General features: G+C 39.2%; 1 protein-coding gene across 1 annotated transcript in view; it reads right to left on the bottom strand.

Annotated features, from left to right (window-relative positions):
• LOC146640274 (uncharacterized) overlaps positions 1 to 13340 on the bottom strand; it is a 52519-nt gene that overhangs the window by 34986 nt on the left and 4193 nt on the right. Inside the window, exons 6-22 of the mRNA XM_085353413.1 lie at positions 12823 to 12929; positions 10506 to 10716; positions 10276 to 10401; positions 8519 to 8636; positions 7975 to 8113; positions 7689 to 7799; positions 7477 to 7546; positions 6246 to 6383; positions 6008 to 6172; positions 5762 to 5856; positions 5554 to 5680; positions 3547 to 3802; positions 2734 to 2783; positions 2427 to 2536; positions 2164 to 2315; positions 492 to 630; positions 131 to 241 (exon numbers count right to left, since the gene is read on the bottom strand). Coding sequence (XP_085209539.1) covers positions 131 to 241; positions 492 to 630; positions 2164 to 2315; positions 2427 to 2536; positions 2734 to 2783; positions 3547 to 3802; positions 5554 to 5680; positions 5762 to 5856; positions 6008 to 6172; positions 6246 to 6383; positions 7477 to 7546; positions 7689 to 7799; positions 7975 to 8113; positions 8519 to 8636; positions 10276 to 10401; positions 10506 to 10716; positions 12823 to 12929 — 2225 coding nt within the window. The remainder of the gene's footprint in view (positions 1 to 130; positions 242 to 491; positions 631 to 2163; positions 2316 to 2426; positions 2537 to 2733; positions 2784 to 3546; positions 3803 to 5553; positions 5681 to 5761; positions 5857 to 6007; positions 6173 to 6245; positions 6384 to 7476; positions 7547 to 7688; positions 7800 to 7974; positions 8114 to 8518; positions 8637 to 10275; positions 10402 to 10505; positions 10717 to 12822; positions 12930 to 13340) is intronic.

The raw sequence follows: 13340 nt of genomic DNA, 5'->3' as shown, positions 1-13340 counted from the left end.
TGTAGTTTCTTTTTCTAGTATTAATTGTGCAATTTTAATATTGTTGGTGAAGAGTTCTTAAAACATTTTACTCTACATTTTGCAGTCATTATTTTTGAAAATGAGCACAACTGAAGGATTTTGTGTTTACCCCCAAGAAGATCTTGATGGTCTTAGAACAGGTGGTTCCTGTTGTTCCACATGGAACATTTTCAGTAATAATTCTGAAGCTTCCATTGCCATTATAGGTGCCACAGAAGTCCTGAGCAAAGCACAGTGCATGCAATTACTGGATACCAGTGTTAAAGTTAGAATCCTTAAGAGTTGCATAAAATCGATTTACTGATAAAAATGTTGATGTGCCTCTTTCTGTTCTGGTAAAATAATATACAAGAAACAGTAGCCAGAGTGAGCTTTACAATGAAGAGCTGCAGAAGAAAGATGGTACAACAGTGTGTTGCCAAATCTACCAAGGCTACAAAGTTTTCATTTTTAACTTTTAGCAACCTTACTTGTAGAAGTGTGTATCCGCACTGTCCACTGAAGTCGAACCTCTTATCGTCAAAGGTGACGTAGTGACCATCTCCATAGATTCCACAAACAGCATCACACGTCTCGTTGGTACATGTGAACTTCCTTCCACTGCAGGAACTGGGGAGAAACACATACAGCCGACAAAAACTATTAAATTAATTTCAAAATATTTGTAATATCTGTGTAATCAAGAATACAAAATACAAAAAAAAAAAAAAAAAAAACCACAAAAAAACCCGCTGGTGATTAATTAACTACCTACCTTTATGTTTTTACAAATATAATTAAAACAACTTTTTCTATTCAAACATTTGAAAAGTACAGTGTATTTGGTGAAAACACTGCCAAATTGTATCATTTAAACCCTGATTATTCCTGAATTAGTGTTATTTTACAAGATGGGGGGAAACTTCTCACTTGTATTGGCCAAACAAGTATAAGTGCAATGACAAAATTAGTAGAGACATAACAGCAAATATAGCTGAATAGTGAAAATATAGTGACGTTTTTATTTAGTAAACAAGTTTTATAATAGAAACCCAACTCCCAAAAAGTTGGGACACCTTGCAAACGTAAATAAAATGTAAATAAAAATGATTTGCAAATCTCAGAAAGTCATACCTTTTTCACAGTAGACCATAGAAAACATGAAATGTTTGAATAAATGAAAAGGTCATTTTAAATTTGATGGCAGCAACACGTTGCACAAAAGCTTGGACAGAGTGTTGTTTACTACTGTGTATCATCCATCCCCTCTTCTTTTAAGAGCAATTTGCAAATGTCTGGGAACCAAGACCATCCCTTGGACTTTTGGAGGACGAATGTCTGATATTGAATTCTAGCAGTTCAACAATCTTGGATTTTCTTTGTCATATTTTTCATTCATGTTTTCAAGTGTAATTTCTGGAATGCACGCAGGCTAGACCCGTAGCCAGAGCCTCCTACTACAGAGCTATACTGTTGTTCCAGATGCAGTATAAGGTTTAGCATTGTTTTGCTGAAATATGCAAGGTCTTGCTGAAAAAGACATCTTTTTGTTTTTTTGTTTTTTAAGAGATGAAGGCATTTGGACTGAGTCCTGATAACTTAGTTGCCTCTAGTGTGAAGAAGACAGTAGCCATTTTATTTTGTGGAAAACAAAAGAATTGGAAGTTTTGATTTATCAGACAACAGAACAGTTTTCCACTTTTGTAGTTTCTTATTATTCATTTTAAGCATGTTAGTGACATGTTGCCAATTAAACTACCTAATTGCAAAATGTTTCTCCAGCTGTTATTTTAGTACAACTTACTTTTTCAGTCTTGCATTGCCTTATCACACAAACATTCATGCAGTGCTTTTTATTTATATCCAAACTCATTTAACACACCCTCAGCTGAATGCACTGGGGGCAACTTTGGGTTTTTTCCCAAAGATTCTTTGATTGGATTGATCTCCAGATATTTTGATTGGTAGAAAACCTGCTCTGACACGTGAGCCTTGGCAGCAGTGGCGGCTGTGTCTCAAACAAGTACTATGAGAAACAAGTCACCTATTTAACTGACGTTCTTTATTGTAGTGGAAATATGTATAAATTCTTCTTATAACCTATATACTGCTGTTGAATATTTAAATATACATCTTTGTATGCTTGTAAAGAAATGTACAAACCAGGTATTGCAATCCACTGTCAGTGTCTCTCCAGGCTGGTAGACTTGTCCATTGTGCACACATGGACAGCTGGTCTCATTGACGCAGCCTCCTGCTCCATCTGACAACAGCCCATCTGGGCATATGCAGCCTGATGTACAGCCTGTGTGGATCTGTATCCAACCAGAGTGAAAAATGAAAGGAGAGAGTAAGTCAAGCAAGACCTGTGCATGTACTGCACATTTAAGCACACAGCCAAACTGGCACAACTGTGCTGTACTTACACAAGCCATGTCAGCGGTGCTGCAGCTCTTTTGACATTCAGTGCCAGTAGCCCCAGGTTGAGCAGTGGAGCAGTCAAAGTACACCATGGGATATTCGCATTGTGGTGAACCTAATGGTAAACCTGGGAACAAAATATAACAGCTTCACATTCATAGTTTTATTGTCATTGTGAATTTATTTACAGTTCACTGAGTGAAAACTTCATAATATGAAAGAGAACTGAAGATGTTTGGCTACTAATTTTATCAAACAAATTAACGACAATAGCATTTAATCTGTGTGCATAATGTTAATTACGGTGCCTACTTAGTAGCTGTGTTCCTCCAGAGCAGCTGAGAATGCCTTGTCTGCAGACACTGTGAGAACAATTATGAGGGAACATGAGAAATACTTTTATATGACATAATATCCTCAGTCATTCTTTAACCGTGTAGTTTCTTATTATTCTTTTTGTTATTTAAAATGTTCATGGGCAAAAAACATCCTAGTTGTACTGGTGCATTCACAACATGAATTTATAGAATGGAACAACATTTTTCCTCTAACTTGCAAGTCAATGCTTTGTAGTTGGTATATATACAGAATACGGCTTCCAGCATCCTGTGTTCCCCAGTTCAATATTCGTTTAATCCTCCTGTTTTGTTCGGAGCAAACACGTCCCTGCCATTAACACGTGTCATATTGAGTGAATACAAATCTATTAGCTGAGCTTCACTTTGTTTTTACAGCAAATTAACTTTAGCAAATGAACATTTTAGGTTGGTGATGGTAAACATAAAAATCCAAGAAAGTTGATTCTGTTCTAGCACCGCTGATTAAGAATGGTCAGTTGGTCAATTTCATGGTCATTATGATGCAAAATCTCATGACCATGGCCATGAGTACTATCCATAGAGAGTTGGGGACTGGAAAAAACATAAATAGCACATTTGCATTATGACTAAAAGTAGCAAACATTGCTAAACCTGCAGTCAGCTGAGACTGAAGAAGTTACTCGGATGAGTGACAAAATATTTCTTCCACTGAAAACATGTCCAGAAGAACAGAATCAACCTTTGAAAATTTCCTTACCTGAATGATTCAGCATGAATTAAGAAAAAATTAGTTGGCGTTATTTACCATGTGCTGCCATCTTTACTGATAGTCTGTCCAGGAGGAACAATAATGCCTTCAGCATAGCAGGGACAGCTTTCACGGGCTACACACTGGCCTTCCTCATTCATGTAAGTTCCTTCAGAACAGCCACAGCCATCCACTGTGGTGAAGCTGACCTGACAAGAGTAGTCAGTCTGGCCGAGGGAACGGCAGGTACGCCCACAGCTGGTCATGTTGTAGTTATACACAGTTTCTGCTGCACATGATGTGCTGAATGTCTCTGTTATGAGAGATATGAGATGTTTATACAATGAGCCAACAGTTCAGTTCAATTTAATTCAATTCAAATGTTGCAAAAATGAATCAAACACAGATGATTTAGTAAGATTTGTTGTATTCAAATGACCTGCTACTTCTGCCATTATTTAAAATAGATACCAAAATATGTGCCATAGCTGTGGTACTGGAGACAAGAACTGTTCATGTAGTACGAATGGCATGGAAAGATGTCTGGTGGGTTAACACCATAACACAGACATGGTGTCAGCAGCTGACCCATGCTGACAATGTGATGGTAATAATAACATTTATATTAACCCAAATAATTTAGAGTTTCCTCAAATTGTGACTGCTGCTGCTGACTTTAATTTACAGGGGCTCTGACACATTTAATTGTCATGGTCATCGAGGTACAATATTCCTGTGAGTTTAGCACTAACGTTGTTGATTTAGCACAGATTATTCGATTATTTTACATACAAGTGTACTCCAATTGCAGTATGAATGCTGAAAACTGAATTGTTTGAGTTGAATTGTTGTAACTGCTCAATCTTTGCTGAAATCGTTGAAGCTGGCAGGCTGACCGTTTTTAGATGAGCTGAAAGCTGAAGAATATATCCAAATAAGCTGACAAATAATGAATGTTTATCTGAAATTGATGCGAAAACTGATACATTGCATTATTACATTTAAGAAGTGAATCTAAAAAAACTGTAGATGACTTAATGATTAGACTCAAGGATCTTAAATGAAAAGCCAGCATATTTTCACATGTTTGAGGGTTTTTATTTTTTAAAAAGCTCTTTATTTGATGTGCTTGAAATGATATTTAAACAAAAATTTAAAGACAAGGACTGATTAAAGTAAGTTTTAAAAAATTTCTAATGATCCAGTCAATGAAGAGCTCATTCAAATTTCATGAAATTCGAATCCACAAATGAAAAATAGACCTAAAGTGTAATCAACAAATCAGAATGACCTATTATTCTCATACATTGATTGCTGGTATAGAATCAGTCTGTGGGAAATTGCTGTTAAATTTCCCTTTTTGAACCTGTCGATAAACTGCTTCCAAATACAAAACCAGAACTCATATCATAATACTTTTTTAAAAATAAGGACCAAGGACTTCTTCGACATGACAGTGGGTCTCTCCGCATTTAATCATTAGTAATCATCAATCTCTGCTGCTCTACCACAGCATGTCTTTTGTCCGGTCTTCCTCCCCTCACCTCAGCCAGTCACGGCGGATGGCCCCGCCCCTCCCTGACCCTGGTTCTGTTGGAGGTTTCTTCCTATTAAAAGGGAGTTTTTCCCTCCCACTGTCGCCAAAGCATTTGCCCATAGGGGGTCGTGTGATTGTTATTTTGTCCTCTGTTGTATTATTGTAGGATTTTCATTTCCAATCCGGTCTACCTTACAATAAAAAGCACTTGAGGTGACTCTTGTTGTGATTTGGCACTTACAATATAAAACTGAATTGAATTAAATTGAATTAAAAATTGGGTTGTGGGGCCAATCTAAAAACAAAAGGGTTCAGTCCTGTTGTCGAGAAAACCCCCTCACCAAAAACACAATGTGCTTCAGCGAGCATTGGCACATCATGTCAAGAAGAAGAAGACAAATGGTCCTATGTTTTGAATGTAAAATCATGCCTGTGGACACAGCAGCAGTTGAAAGAGAACATGTTCAGATAAATTTGTTGTTTGAACCCGTGTTTCTCTTTTCAAGGATGCTTAGTGTTTTACTTACCACAGATGGTTTTCCTCCAGCCACTGATGTGGACTCCTGCTGCTGAGCAGGCATAGACATATGAGGAAACTGCAGCACACATGCAGTCCTCACTTTTTTCACAGTTACAGGTGTCATACATACAGTTCTGTCAAAAGAGTATTCATGAAACGATTAACAAGAGTTCAGCTGCAAAGTTCTCATTAAAACTTTGCATGTACAGACCTACATCTTTATATGTGCTGGGGCTAACAACAGCGTGGCAGGGAGCAAATACTCCCTCGGGATCAGTTAATTTGGAGCACCAGAAATCAGCATATTTCTCTAAAACACAGAAACATTCAGAATTAAACTTGTTATATATCATCTGTTGTTCAATAAAATCTTGAAAAACAGCAAGGAAGTATGGTATTTTTCATATAACATAATAACTTTTATAAGATAAAACATAATAATACAGGAGTTTTATCTGTACCTGTGAGGATGTTGTTGTTACAAGGGTCTCCAAAATGTGATATAATGTCTGGGCAGCTGGCTCTGGTTTTCCATGCATTTGCAAATGCAGCAGCAGTGCCTTCCACCAGCCCACTTGTCACTCTAAAGTCGTCACTCATGATGTCGTTGAAGTTTCCACATAAACCTTTCAAATAAGAAGTTCCACAGTTACACAGATTCCAGACGTTCCAGACACTAACAATAATGTGGAGACATACCAGAGGTGGTTCCTGTGAGGGACCTGTCAGCTGAAATGAACAGCTGCATTATGGGAGACAGCTGAATCATCAGTTGTATGCCCACTGTGGTGCTTACAAGGATGTAGAAGGAAGATGGCTTAAAGACTCTCAGATCAGCTGTAGAGGTCAGAAGACATGAAAAATGTAGCAATTAATTCAAACACAAACATACAAATGTCAATGACGCAGATAAATAAATACAACTAATGAGTGTGGTGCTTTTGTTCCAATTCTTTATTACATATTTTGTAGTGAGTTGAACAAAATTCTTTTGCAAATACTAATTTTGCTGGCCCTTAGCTTATGTAAATTGAAAGTCACATTCAAGCACGTTCAATTTACCTGTGATAAATTGTCAAGTAAGACAAATTGAATGTCACATAAAACAAAAGCAAACAAAGAATGCATTAAATGATTATATAAGTACTTGGATTTCTAATAAACCTATAGTGAGGGTGCGTTGGGACTGCCTGACAGAAGGCTCTGTCTGTGAGGTGGCAGCTTTCCAAGGTAGGCTGAGAACATTGAGTCTGAATCAACAATGTTCAGCATCTCCATTGTTGAGGCTGCTGCAAAAAGTTGCAGCTGCGAGGTGGTGCCTGTCATGGTGGTAATCCTTTAGCCAGACTGTAGACACCTGAGCAAAGGGAGCTTTCAAGCTGAAGGTGTCCACAGGTTAGCCTGTGGGGACTTTGGAGGAAGCAGAGCGAAGCGGGCTGCCGCTGCAGTACACCGGTCTTTCGTGGTGAAGAGAGAGCTTAGTGTGAAAGCAAAGCTGCCGATTTACTGGTTGATCTATGTCCCTACCCTCACCCGTAGTCACCAGCTTTGGGTAGTGAACAAAAGAATGTGACTGCAGATAGAATTTGCTTTCTCCAAAGAGTGGCTGGGCTCCCTACTGGCAGGAGGCTGATGGGGTAGGCACACTGGAGAGATTACATTTGTCTGCTGGCCCAGGAACACCTTGGCGTTCCTTTAGATAGGTTGGAGAAGGGGGATAGGGAGAAGGAGGCCTAGGTTTCTCTGCTTAGGCTGGAAAACCCTCAACCCGGGGTCAGAAGAAGGCAGGAGGCAGAAGAAAACGGATGGATGAATGGGTGTTTTTTTAAAAACATTTATTACTGAGGAAAATGTGCATACATAGACTATGATCATTATATTAAGAAGATGTGTTTACTATATGTGGACAGTGAAATGTGAGATAACTTACCTGTAAACAGTGGAAGCTGAGAATGAATCTGGTTCACATAGACCTGCCCAGATGCCTGAACTTTAACAACCTGTCATTTTGCAGAAAGTCACATTTTAGACACACCAGGATTTGCAAATTCTTATTGGTGAGAAAAACCACAAGATTTTGTGAGATCTGGATTTTTTTCAGACACAAGGAGTAATGATGATGTTTTTATGCCTGCAGCTTACCACAGAATTGCTGCCTAAGGCCAAAGTTACAGTTCTGAGGCAAGTCTTTGTGTCACTTAGCCCGCACTTGACCAGATCCACCAGCACAGTGTAGGACAAACCATTACTGTCCTGCAGAGCACATCAAAACAAAACATGTAATCAGTCACCAAAAAAAAAAACATTACACTACACATGTATGTACTCAAATCATATTATTATATTAGCATATTATTTTCTGATGGTGCATCCGGTTTAAGATGCTGCTGTTATGTGTATGTGGAGAAGGACTAGCAGTGAGTATCACCTTAGCTAGAACATAGGAGCAATCGCCATGAAATGTGTAGACTTTTCCATCAAAGGTGTTAACATGAGCTCCTCCTTTGACAGAACAGATTCCTGGACAGTTTGTCTCTGTACAACTCCACTGACCGCTTTCACATACACTGTCAAGACACACACACATTTCATTTATGTATTAAAAATTATTAATATGGTCAAATATTCATATAACTGCTTTAGTAACACACTGCATTACATTTTCTACTATGTCTTAAAATAAACTCACTAACGTTTGTAAAACTTTAAAAAGGTAAAATTGTCACATAAATGTACAAACTGTAAATGTGAGGAGACTGCTAAAACATTCTTACTTGCAGTACCTCCGACGTACACAATAATTTTGTGGGAGATTGTAATTGTGTAACATAGAAATGGCTTTAACACTTAATCATCCTATCAAAGGTACTCTTAGATTCATGTCTTTACCATTTCTAGTATCACATACACAATAAAAATGTTTTATTTTCATTTTTTTAACTCTGCAACAAAGTGGCACAAATTCATTTTACCAGGATCCACAGTGGTGCGAGTAGGACTCTCCTGGCTTGTAGATTTCGTTGTTGTGCAGACATGGACACTGAGAGACTGCGATACATCCGCTGTTACCAATATCATCAAAGACCATCCCTGAGAAAGAGACGCAAAAAATATATATTTATATATATATATATCCATAGGTCCCTCATCCTATTCACGTAACCCCTTCCACCAGGGTTACTTGCGTAGTAGCATTCCAACAACGCCCTGTTTTCGTCTCTTGCCCACCGATGCCTTCTTGTTCCAGTAGCCCACTTCTCGTCAGGGTGCCCTGGTTCCTCAACACCTGACGCGGACCTTGTTGATCCAGGCGACGTCCGAGCCAGCATGCCTTCATATTTATCTATTTAAAACAGGCCTGGCCCGGATCCGGCATCAAGCTGGCACTTCTGACTGAGTGGTGTCATGGCAGGGTGTATGTCAACCAGATGTGCGCCAGGTCTGGCAACGACGTCACTCTTTATGTGATGGCATGCCATATCTGGCCCGATTATGGTTTGGTTTATGTGGCCCAGGCCCATAGAAAACAGCTCTGGCCGGGATCCGGCATCAAGCTGGCACTTCTGACCGATGGTTGTTATGGCAGGGAGTATGTCAACCAGATGTGGGCCAGGTCTGGCAATGATGCACTACTTATGTTTCTGTTTTCCTATTTTAGTTAGAAGACCCAAATGCCATGTTGCAATACTATACTACTATGGTAGCCGACGTTTCAAATGCAGGTTTGACAGATTTGTGAGTTTACACTTTATCCAAAACCTAGTGAGGGTTTACTCATCCACACATGGGCCAGCAAAGGGCCACCAGTGTGTCTGCAACTGGCCTTGTGCTGGCCCATGTGTAGGCCAGATCTGGGCCCCCAAAGGGCCGTCATTCTTTGTGGTATGTAGGTCAAGTGTAAGCAAATTGTGTGGGCCAGATCGGGACCATACCAATTTTGCTATTTGGGAAAGGTCTCAAATATCACTACATGTAGGGGGGGGGGGGGTTGGTTTTTTTCTACTGTTGTCATCCCTTTCTCTCTTCTGGTCCACTTGTCAACCAATCAACATTTGGCAGAATGCAAAGTAGTGTGTGGTCGAAACTCTCTCCCCTCTCTGTCCTACTGAAATCGTGTCTGCCGATGGACACAATTGTGGGACCATAAAACAATCTTTATCTGTTGGATATGTGTGGTACATTGTGTTTCAAGTTCCCAGTCAGAATATTTATCTGGAATGCCACCTCAACTCAGAAAATCCAAAAACTCAAAACAAAGAAATAAAAAAATAAAAAAATTGGAGCAACCCTACCAACCCTAAGTTAAAAATCAAAGATGGTGGCAGTGAACATAAACAGTGGTGAAACTTTTAATCTGTACTGCCACTGGTATCTAATTGTGACTTGCTAAATAATCCATACACAGAGTGCTTATCAGGTTCTATCATAAATGTGATACCATGGTGTTTTTAAGCACAAAAGAGGTATTATGCTATATTGCTAGTGATGCATGAATGGCTCAATCCAAGAAGCAAAACAAACCCTGCTTTTTTTTATCTTCTGACTTCATTAAAGGGATGTGCTGACTCAGGAGCGACGTGGCTCCCGAGTTCCGACATCTGAGATCCGAATTATGCAGTTTTAGTTTTGTGTGAACAACCTGGCTGCGACTGCCCAGAATACTTTGCAATTGTTTTCTCTCTGAGAGACAGAAAGCAAGAGATGGAGTGCAAAAGGAGTGTGGATATACCAGCAGGGCAGCTGCAGCCATCATGACAATGGCTGTCACATGTCTGGCTGGCCTGAGGGGTGGAACAGCTGTCAGGACATGAACTGCTACATTCCAAGAACACCATGTTGTATGGACATTTCTTGTCTGTGGACAAAAGTTTTTCAATGTCAATTAAAGAATTTTGCAAAGTATAAGGAAAAAACACTGCCTATGATGGAGACCCAGAACTGTAAATGTTGCACCCTTACAGCAAAATGTATCGTTCCTCCATTCTTGGGGTTTGCCACCTGCATGGATGCACTGTCTGGAGAACTCTGAAAGTGTTTTGCAGAGGACAAAAGTAGTGTTGTCTGTAGAGTTGCACGTGTCCACCATACAGGCTTTACTAAAGGATTCCACGTCAAGAATGTTTTGGCAATCAACAAAGGGATCACTGGAGAAAGTCTGGTCACAGAATTGCTGAAAAAGAAGTCAGTCAGTTAAAAAAATACATACTGCCAATCATTTTTAGAAGCCTACAGTTTGAACCCTCAAGGTAGCAAGGTAACATCTGTTTGAGTTTACAATAACAGTGCGTTGAAAAAGTGTTCATACCCCTTGAACTTTTTCACATTTTTGTTACAACCACAAACATGTCACAGTTTTCAGATTTTAATTTGCTTAAAATTTTGAAAACCGTGCATCATTTCCATACCACTGCACAATTATGAGATTCTCTGTATTGGTCTATCACAGAAAATCTTAATGAAAACATTTTGGTTTGTGGTTGTAAGGTGACAACATTTCCAAGAGTTTAAGGGGTATGAGTACTATAATACTATATATATATATACTATATACTATAATACTATTAAGAGAGCAGTGCAAATCAGTGCAAATCAATAATATAAATGCATTATAACACAGTATAAATCTAAGAACAATAGCTGCATTAAAGACATTTGTGTGTTATCATATGCCTGACAGATGTTGTCACCTGGCACAGAATGAAGAGTTATTATACAGGTTTATGAAGGATTGTAAAAATTATTTCGTGGGTTGAATTAGTCTGTGGGAGAAGGTCTGCTGGGTTAGGGTTAAATAAACACACTCTTACTACTATACTCCGCACGTCTGAGGCAGCTGCAGTGCAATATTAAATAGTCTCTGTATTACTGCTACTGTTTTGCTTTTACATTTTTACTTTTCTTTGTATTTTTAATCACAGGTGTATATATAACATGTTGCAATGTTTCACAGTGGCACTTTAACCTTGTTGTTTATTTGTTGTTTTCTGTAGACTGTATAAATAGTATAACACAGTTTTAGTGAAGATAGCATTAGTTAAACTACAAGAATGTCTTTAAGATATAAAGAACTTAATGACCTCTAATTTCCTGCTTCTCAATTCAGATAGAAACTAGTTCACGCACAGTGCAGTAAGAGTTCTGACAGGGTAAAGGCTCCGGTCCATTCGCACCAGAACCTCTCGCCATAAGAACAGTTTCTTCCCCTCTGCTGTTGGACACATGAACAATAACCGTATGACTGTTCCCACCACTAACACATGACCCTACGCTGTGTTCACTGCATCATTCCATGTTTGGCACTGATCACCACCTGCACTCATGTATATATCATGTATATATCTATCTACTTAGCACTTTTAATTCTTATTCTCATTTTTATTTTCATGTCTATTTAAGCTTAATTTATAACAGTATTTATAACAGTATGTTTGCACTGAAGCACCGCAGCAATTTCCTAATGTTGTAAACCCGCTCAACATTTGGCAATAAAACCCTTTCTGATTCTGATTCTGATTCTGATTCTAAAGAATCAGATAACATATTTCTCCAATACCAGCTTATCTTCATTGGCTCCCTGTTAAATCCAGAGTCAAAGTTAAAATTGAATCTTCCCTTTGCTATCCTGCTTTGGGCCTAGGCTGCTGGTGGCTTTCCATGATACACTGTTTCCGCATTCACCTCTTTTACCCATTATGTTTTTATAATAATAATGGATTGGATTTATATAGCGCTTTTCGGGGCCCTCAAAGCGCTTTACAATACCACTGTTCATTCACTCTCACATTCATACACTGGTGGAGGCAGCTACAGGTGTAGCCACAGCTGCCCTGGGGCAGACTGACAGAAGCGAAGCTGCCGTATCGCGCCATCGGCCCCTCTGGTCATCACCAGTAGGCGGTAGGGTAAAGTGTGTTGCCCAAGGACACAACGACCAGGACAGAGAGCATGGGGATTGAGCCGGCGACCTTCCGGTTACAGATGCGCTACCCAACCCCCTGAGCCCTCTTACACAGTGTGTCTTTATGTCGTCTTCTGCCCCTCACCCCTGAGGTGAGGCCGGATGACTGACCCTGCTAATGGTTTCTTCCTGTTAAAAAGGGAGCTTTTTCTTCTCACTGTCACCAAGTACTTGCTCTCAGGCAGTCATCTGATTATTGGAGTTTCTCCATATTACTGAAGGCTCTTAAACTTACAATATAAAGCACCTATTGATTTTGTATAATTAAAACTGAATTTAATTTAACAGTGTTGAAAATGAGAAATAGTGAAGACTCACCTTATCACCACAGCTCGGGACTGGGTTGATGTCAGTCTCCTCACAGTACTCTGTGGGGCCATTTATCTTCCAGGTCTCAGCATAGTCCACCACAGACACTGGGGTTCCTGTAGTACAGCACAGTCACAATAAAATGATCATGAAGCTTATTGGGGGGCTTCTTCATTACGTATTCTATTTCATAATGAACCAAAAAGGTCACAGGTCTGCATCTAGACTTTCAGTACAGAACTATGCTATTTAAAAATGGGGAAAATTATGCTAATTGAATGACAGTATATGTTGCTCCAAATCTAATAAATATAAGTCAGTATTATAGGGGCCCTCGTAGATGTGTAAGCTAAGACGTTTCCAATGTGCACTAACCCCCATGTAGATTTTTTCAAAAAGAAATTCACTTTTTTTTTTCATCAAACCGAAGCATTTCAGGATCCTTTAAAATTGCATTTATGGATGCAGCAACTAATGGTGGTCAATGACAAATGGTTTTGAAAACCTATGCAATCATTTCTGCTACA

Source organism: Diplotaxodon limnothrissa, linkage group LG1, assembly GCF_057381915.1.
Source record: "Diplotaxodon limnothrissa isolate DT_005_m linkage group LG1, D_limnothrissa_male_GT1.1, whole genome shotgun sequence".
NCBI classification, from domain to species: domain Eukaryota; kingdom Metazoa; phylum Chordata; class Actinopteri; order Cichliformes; family Cichlidae; genus Diplotaxodon; species Diplotaxodon limnothrissa.
The sequence above is the reverse complement of the archived record's forward strand: the minus strand, read 5'-3'. Positions and strand labels throughout refer to the sequence as shown.